Genomic DNA, 8,725 nt, shown 5'->3' with positions numbered 1-8,725 from the left:
CCCCGAGCCACATTAAAACTAACCCATTGTCTTCAGGTTGATTCCTACCCATAGTGACCCTGCGGACCCAGGTATGATGCATGGCCATGTAGGCCACTTGTGACCTCAAGGGGAGCATGGCAGCCCCATCTGTCGCTGTCTCTCCTGCCTCGTGATCTAGGCAGGTGTCCACTCTGGATGATGAGGAGACGGGGAGAAAGGTGCAGCATGATCCCTTATACTAATTTCACTGATCTTATTCATCAGATCAGTCAGCCTCTTAGGACTCCCGGCTCCACAGTCACACCAACTACCCAGCTCTCAAAGAACTTAGGCCTCGCTATTCCTTTGTGGGCTGGACTAGTGATCACAGGATTCCAATACAAAACCAAAGCTTCCTTGAAAAAGCACGAAAGGTGTGTAAGAGTTTTAAAGTCCGGTATTTGGCATAACTGCTGTCCAGGCAGGGCCTAAATTGAGAAGGAGACCTGGAATCCAGGTTCTCAGGGCTGGAGTCCCCCCTGCACAGAGTAAGGCCTCTGGCGAGGGCTTCCTAGGGACACACGGTGTTGGGGGGGGCCACAGTACTCACCTTTATTGGTTTCACTTTCTCTAATAAGGAATGAGCCAGCCTGATTGACTGGGGCCAGAAGCTGCCTCTCAGCATCTTTGCGACTAATTGATCTAAAGAACCACCTGGAAAAGGGAAAGGGCAGGCAGACATCACGTAATGACTGTGTCCAAACCTCCCTCTTAAGCTAGACCTTGACCCTCAAGAAATCAAACATGATGTTTCTATTCCCAAGTTAACCTTGAACTACCACTTCTCACATCTTAGCAAATCCTAGAACCCCCTGTAAGTCCATCAGCGTATGGATTTAATGTGTTCTTTAAAGAAAATGAGAATGTTAATTTGGGAAAACCTTTGTTAATTTTGCTTGGGGAAAGAAAGTAACTTATCATCCATCTTATAAGATGAAGTTCCAGTGACACTTGGTGTAGAGGTTCTCACTTTCCCCCCCATGAAATCCCCAAGCTGCATGGGATTCCTCAGAGTGGAGGTGTTCTCAGTCCCGGGAAGAACTTGCACTGGGGAACCAGGCAGCTCTGAGGGAGCTGATGGGAAATCCAGCCCCTGCTGGAGCCTCAAGGATTGTTTGCTGGCCACAGCGCCCACTGATGGCTCTCAAGCCATCCTGACAGAGTCCCTGGGTGGTGCTAACAAATGACATGCTTGGCTGCTAACCAGAAGGTTGGAGGTTCTCGTCCATCCAGAGGCATCTTGAAAGAAAGCCCTCGTGATCTATGGTCCAAACTGAGCCACTGAAACCCTGGAGCAGAGTTCAGCTCCGACACAGGGCCACCATGAGCCCCAGTCGATCCCTGGCTTCCTGTTTCACAAATGCCAAGAATAAGGTGGGGGATGGGCAGCAAGGGTCTCCTTCATAATCACAAAATGATTCAAACTCAAACCACAAAAACAAATGTAAAGGGAGCTCTGGTGGCCTAGTGGCAAGAAGCTGCACTGCAATCCCAGAGGTATGCGGTTTGAATCCACCAGATGCTCTGCTGGAGAAAGAGGGGCAGTCTCCTTCTATTCCAGTCAGATCCGACTTGATGGTACACACACAAAAATAATAAAATTTTAAAAAAAACTCCAACAACAAAAAACCTAAGGCAGGCAGTTCGACTCCACCAGCTGCTCCATGGAAAAAGATGGGCAGTCTCTTCCTATGTGACTTACTGCTTCTGAAAACCCAATGGAGGGTCAGCTATGAGTTGGTTCTTTCTCAACAGCACTTAACAACGACAACAACCGGCATCAAGCAGATTCCAATGTGCAGGGCACCCTGTAGGACAGAGCAGATGTGTCCTATAGAGTTTCTGAGGCTGTCAGTCTTTATGGAAGCAGACTGTCTCTTCTTTATCCCAGGAGGTACCTGGTGAGTTCGAACCACAGACTTTGCATTTAGCAGTGATGCTTAACTCACAGTGCCTCCAGGGCTCCTTGATTTAAATCCAGGAGGGGCCAGTCATATGGCACCAGTAAATAATGCTTTTCACATTAGTTTTGGTTCCCTGGCCCTTTTTTTTGCACCCTCCCCTGGGTTCCCAAGGCACACTTTTACACCCACTTTCCCCTCCACCCCGAGTGAGCGTAGCCTGCAGAGCAGAAGAAGTGACTGTTCTCCCTGTTTACAGGGACCCTTGAGGTTGTTCACCTACTTTTCCACTTCCAGGGTCTCTACTCGGGCAACAAAGTTGCTGGGCACATAGCCTTCTCTTCCAGTGACGAGTGATTTGGCCAGCCACCAGTCTCCAGTTCTAAAGGTGGGGGAGAGAAAAGCAAAAATAGGATAATAGCTCCCATGGGGCTTTGCTGGGACAGCTCACCACATGATCTCATCTCTGGGAGGCAGAGGATTCACGAGAACAGTCTGGCAGATACATGAGAAGGAACTCGTGCAAGTAGCTCATGGATGCAGTGACCACCTGGGTTATTTCTACTTTGCTGAGCGTCCACAGGCTGAAGGTACCCCTGGGCCAGGTCAGAAGAGGAGTGAGGCAGTCTTTCCTCCAGATAGTCTGTCTTCTGGTGAGTATGTCCTCCCTTTGATAAATGGAAGTTAGTTGCAGAGACTGTTTCAAAGTTAGTGAGTGTGTTGGAGCTGGCCTGGGAAAGATGAAAGCCGGAGGACCTGGGCAGCCCATGGGTGGTTCAAAGTCCAGAGAGTTAATGCTCTTGGCTCAGAGCCACTGCAGATCTTCAAAATCAAAATCAAGTCTTCAATGCTCTGAGGAACTAGGCCAGCATTGGAGATAAAGCAGACTTTGGTGGAGTTTCTGAGAAGGAACATGGGAAATAAGCTAAAGCTGGTTTCACACATTGATTCCTGTGTGAGACCTCAGTCCAGTGAGAGATATAAATACGAGCAGAGTGGATTCAAATGCAAGACTCTAATGGAGCAGCAAGCAAGTGCTAGAGGTGTCCATAGCACTTGAGATGTGGGAGATATGGGAGAGGTTCACAATGCCTGAGGGAGTCAGGAGGACTGCATGGAGGAGGTGACATCAGAGGTGGGTTTTGAAGGATAAATAGAATTTTAACAGTGATGCAAAAGGTCTTTCTTCTTGCTATCAAGTTGTCATTGACTCATAGTAGACTCTGCATTGGGTTTCTGAGGCTCTAAATGGCATGCGAGGAGATTGCTCATTTTTCTCCCAAGGAGTTGCTAGTAAATTTGAACCAGCCAAGAGGCTCTGCCCTTAGCTTTGTAGTGCAAATCGCTATGGATTATGCCATCAGCAGAAGGTAGTGAGAATGAAGATCATCTTGCCAAAAAAAAACATGGAAAAATACACTTGGAAGGAAGACAATGAAGTTTAAGAGAATACTGGATGACTGGGCTGTGGAAATGAACAATAAAAGAAAGAGTCAGCCAGGGAGGGAGACACGGATCAGGTGAAATTAAGTGGTGGGTGGAAGTCCTGCTGTAGACGCGACAGAGGCCTCTGACCAAGGGGAAGCATTCGGGAAACTTACTCCTTCAGGATCTGCAGCTTCTCTCCTTTCAGCATTTGCAGGTCCCGGTCATTCATTGCGTTGTAGTCATACAGCGCCACCACAAAATGCTCCTCTAGGATGCAAAAGGAAAGAGAGGCACCATGTGGATCGCGTGGAGTAAAGGCAGGGAGCGACTTGAGTCTGTTTGATGAACCACCATCTGGTTACTAGGAGGGTTAGGAACAAGCAGGGAGATAGGGGTAACCAGGTTGAACCTTCTCACTCACCAATGCTGATGAGGAAATCCCTGTCAGGCAGACAGACAAACCCTGCTCTCTGTTTCTCTGAGCCTACCTTGACTTCCTTTCTTAATTTCATTTACAAGTCATGAGCTTTGGTAGGACTGTGGTGTAAGGGAATTGACAGCCAGATCTAGAAAATCTAATTAGAAGACCTAACAGTTATTATGCCTCTGAAGGCTGCAGACTCACGTTTGGGAACACCAGTGCTGGCCGCTTCCTTGTCCTGCTCTTTCCCTTCTTTCTACTTCTGAGGCATATGAGTTTTCCTCTTCTCTTTTCTCTACCTGTCCTATCTATCTCTATCCCCTGTAATCTGACAACTTTATACCTAATCTTTCTATACAATGGGTGCCTGAAATCGTTGTTACAGGGCTGTCCAGCCTTATGACTTGCTTGATGCCTTTGAAGGGGTCAACTAGGTGTCGGGAGCAGTCTTTTCAAATGACTGGTGTTAATAAGGGAACTCTTCTGAACAGTTCTGGGGACCCAAAGGACCCACCAGGAAAAGGTTCCCTAGACATCATTTGACCTCCTTTGGAGCTTTGGCACTAAGGGGTGGTGTGACCCCAGGCTAGTCACCCCCCTTCTGTTTGAAAGAGGATGTTAGAATAGATATGATGGTCCTTCTGGTTCTAAGATTGATTTCTTGCTCCAAATGAAATGACCTTATTTTCTTACTCTGAGTTTCTTTTCTGGAGATGTGGAAAAAAGAGAAGGATTACCTGTGATGGAAAATAGTGATCCCAGCAGGATAAGAAAAAGCATGTGAAGTCTGTCTCTAAGGCGGTTTTGTGAACTCCCTTCCCAGATCCCGTGCTTTTTCTGAGAAGGAGACTTATCTTACCCATTTTTCTTTGCTTGTTTGTTTTTATTTATTTTTTAATTTTACCCATTTTTACACCTCCCTCAGATTTTGAGCAGAGTCAGGCATAAAGTACTCAGTGCATACTGAATGAGTGAATGAGTGAGTCTACCAGATGTCTGATCCCCTCAATCAGGGAAGGTGAGGTCTTTTATTGGGTCACCATCAGATTGGAAATAGAGTCTGGGCATGAAGGAAAGTATAATGTGGGTGGTTGGTGGCCTTCTGAAAGTGGGCTGGGAATGTGGAGAGGCCTTCCACATGGAACAGCTCTGGGGCTGGGAAGGAATGGCACTGTTGTTAATTCTAGACCTTTGAGGTTGGAAGTGAGAAGTTTTCATACTTGCCTTGATGATGTTTTTATCTCCTATGACTTTTTTGTGTGGGTTGTTTGTTTATTAGGTTTTTTTAAAAGGTTCTTTTTTTTCTAGTTGTAAAGTCTTTTTTCATCTTCCTAAATCCTCTCTAGGCTTTGTCAAACTGAAGGAAACTGTACTTGGTTTTAAGAGGACCCGAAGGGGCAGGTGGCACAGGGACAGAGCTGGGTCATGTGTTGAGCTTCTCCATCTCCAGCCTCCCCACACCCACTCTTCATTTTGTGACTATGAAGGACCTGCATGTCATTTTATCAGGGAAGACTGCTCCTAATTGTCCCCCTGTTCTGACTCCACAAAGCAGGACCTGGGTGTGTGGAACCATAGCTTCTCAGCCCACCTTTTTCTTACCTTGGTCTGGGTCTTTATCAGGAGGTGGAGGAGTAAGATGATTAAAGACAACCTTGAACAGAAACACATACATTCTGTGTTAGTTCAAAATTCTAGACACTGGACCATGTCAAATAAAATGAACCTACTGAGTATATCACCTAAATTTCCTCTGGAGATCTGGTCTGTCCAACAAAGGCAATGCTTACAAGCTGCATTGGTAAATTCTGCACACCTCACCCCCACCCTGAGACTGCCCACCATCTCTGCAATGACAACAGATATGATCAGAAGAAGACCATGTGGGATGCCCCAACTTGCAAGAGTACTTGGTGCTGTTAGATTAGAGAGTTTGTGAAAGGGGGAGGAAAGCCCAAGAATATGGGTTAAAATCTCTACCTACCATCAAAAGATAGAGTGGCAAAAGAGAACTTTTGAACATGGGCAGTCTTTAAAAAGCATATTTTCCTGTGTTTGTTGTTGTTAGTTAGCATTGAGTTGACTATGATACATAGTGACCCTACAAAAACCAGATCTAAACCTTGCTCTATCCTCATCATCCGATATGTTCAAGCCCATTTTACAGTTACTGTGTTGATCCATCTGTTGAGGGCTGAGTGTCTTCCTCTTTTTCGATGACTCTATCTTTTCGAGCACGATGTCTTTTCCTAAGAACTAGCTTCTCTTGTCAACATGCCCAAACTATGTGAGATGAAGTTTCACTATCTTTGACTAAGGAGTACCCTGTCTGTATTCCTCCAAGAAAGATTTTTTTGTTTTTACTATTTGTCTATGGGATGGATATTCAGTACTCTTCTTCAACACCACAACTCAAAGGCACTGATTCGTCTGTCATCTTTATTCAATGTACAAATTTGAGATGCGTAGAAAGTAATTGAAAATACTATGGCTTGGATCAAGCACATGTTCCAATGACATCGTTGCTCATTAGCATTTTGGAGATGTCCTTGACAGCAGTTTTTCCCAATGTAATATGTATGCCTTTTGTATCTTTACTGCTGTTACCATGGGTGTTGATTGTAGATCCAAGTAAAATGAAATCATTGACAATGTCACTTTTTTTTCCATCTATCAAAATGTTGCCTTTTGGTCTAGTGGTGAGCATTTTTGTTTTCTTGATGCTGACACACAATCTAAATTGAAAGCTATATTCTTTGATCTTCTTCAACAAGTGTTTCAAGTCCTCTTCACTTTTAGTAAGCAAGGTTATGTAATCTCCTGAATACAGGTTGTTGATAAGTCTTCCTCTTTCTAAACCTGATGCCATATTCTTCTTCATGTACTCCAGTTTCTTGAATGATTTGCTCAGCATACAGATTAAATAGGTATGAAGAAAGGATTCAACCCTGACACACTTTTTAAATTTTAAATGAGGCAGTCAGTATTCTCTTTCTCTGTTTGGACAAAAGCTTCTTGGTCTAAGTATAGGTTTCTCATGGGAACAAGAAATTATTCTGGGATTCCTGTTCTTTTCAATGTAAGCTATAATTTCTTATGGTCTACACAGTTTGGAGGAAAATTACCTGGCCAACTGGCTGGAAGAGATCCATATGTCTTCTCATTCACAGAAAAAAGGTGATCCTACAAAATGTAGTCATTATCAATATGTAGTCATTATCAATAACAATATGTTTGGCCTCACCTGCAGACTGAGGGCTATTGTGTTTTGAGTCGTTTTTATGCTGGAAGTTATGACGGCCTCTTGCATCTTGAGGAGGGAACTTGGGGCTTTTATGGCTTTCTTTTCGTCCCAAATCGGTGTTAGCAGATGGGACTTACCAGATGAACTGGTGGTCTCTGGCTAACAGTCCACCAGCATGTGGGCATGCTGGAATTTTTAAATGCTGTAGGGCCTGAGGGCTCGGCACACAACAACAGGGCCTGAGAGCTGGTTTTAATTGTTTTTAGTCAAACATTCTTCTTCTAGGTGATATAGCACTGGTCTGTCGATTTGCTATAACTTGTGGTTGCTGTGATGCTGAACACTGTGACTTTTATGTGCCAAATGCAATATTGGTCGCCCATGGTGGACAGTGTTTGGTGGAGCTTCCTAATTAAAACAAGCTTGAAACTAGGAGTGGCATCCACTTTCAAGAGCTTGCCTCTGGAAACCCTATGAACTCGGAGAAATGATGAAAGTTATACAAGTGTTCAGGTCTTTCATTCATAGGGTCACTATGAGTTGCCTACAACTTGACGACACTTAACAACAAAAACAACAACAACAACAACATCACTAATATCACAGGCAAGCAAAATCTTGCTGAAGATTAAAAAAAAATAAAAAAAATTACTGAACAGTAGATCGAGAACTGCCAGAGAAAAAACCAAACAAAACTGGATTTAGAAGAAGCCGAGGCACTAGAGATATCATTGCTGATGTTAGGTGGATCATGGCTGAAAGTGGACAGTACTGGAAGGATTTCTACTTCTGTTTTATCAACTATGCAAAGGTATTTGACTGTATGTATCATAACAAATTGTGGTTAATGCTGAGAAGAATGAATATCCAAGCTGATTTTGCTCATTTGAAACCTATACTTACATCAGGAAGCTGTTGTCTGAATAGGGGATACTGCATGTTTCAAAATCAAGAAAGGAGTGCATCAGGGATGTAGCTTTTCTCCATACCTTTTCAATCTATATGTGGAACAGGTCATTTGGTACATCTGGATTCTGGACAGAGTGCTAACAGTGTAAGTTTAAAGACCAATGTGTGCCTGATCCAGGCCATGGTCTTTTCAATTGCTTGTTATGTATCTGAGAACTGGACAATGATTAAGTATGACAGAAGAATTGATGCCTTTGTGTTGTGGTGCTAGAGAAGAGAATTGAAAAATACCAAAACCGCCAAGAAAGCAAATAGGTATATCCTAGAGAAGGTGAACCAGTTTGCTTATTGGAGGCAAGGATTTTGAAGCTCTGTCTCACATACTTTGGGCTTGTTGGTAGGAGAGAACAGTCCTTGGACATCATGCTTTAAGGGTAGAGGGTCAGCACAGGAGAGGAAGACCTTAGTTAAGCTGGATTGACACAGTGACTGTGGCAATGGGGTCAGGTATATCAGAAACAGGTTGGCTCAAGATTGGAGCTGTTGTTCATAGGTTCACTATGAGTGGTAGTCAACTTGACAGCACATAATAACAACAACACATAATCAAGATATAGTCAATAAAATACAATAAATATCTTTGTGGGAAACCAAATATTAAGTTAAATGTTAAACCAAATGCTTAATCAGGAATTAAAGGAAACACAAATACAAGCTGGAATTCCTCTTGTGACAAATCACAAGAAATGAGTTTCTTCCTGCAGACAAGAAGCAGCTAGGGCTGCCTGCAGAGGGAGTGTT

At 43.9% G+C, this 8,725-nt stretch overlaps 1 protein-coding gene across 1 annotated transcript in view; it reads right to left on the bottom strand.

Annotated features, from left to right (window-relative positions):
* The window catches only part of BLK (B lymphoid tyrosine kinase), a 46,825-nt gene that overhangs the window by 31,087 nt on the left and 7,013 nt on the right, over positions 1-8,725 (bottom strand). Inside the window, exons 2-5 of the mRNA XM_006884887.1 lie at positions 5,374-5,425; positions 3,524-3,617; positions 2,206-2,304; positions 572-675 (exon numbers count right to left, since the gene is read on the bottom strand). Of these exons, the coding sequence (XP_006884949.1) occupies positions 572-675; positions 2,206-2,304; positions 3,524-3,617; positions 5,374-5,425 (349 nt within the window). The remainder of the gene's footprint in view (positions 1-571; positions 676-2,205; positions 2,305-3,523; positions 3,618-5,373; positions 5,426-8,725) is intronic.

This window comes from Elephantulus edwardii, unplaced genomic scaffold (assembly GCF_000299155.1).
Source record: "Elephantulus edwardii isolate Elephantulus edwardi_28Jun2011 unplaced genomic scaffold, EleEdw1.0 scaffold00038, whole genome shotgun sequence".
Classification (NCBI taxonomy): Eukaryota; Metazoa; Chordata; class Mammalia; order Macroscelidea; family Macroscelididae; genus Elephantulus; species Elephantulus edwardii.
This window is presented reverse-complemented; position numbering and strand designations above follow the sequence as displayed.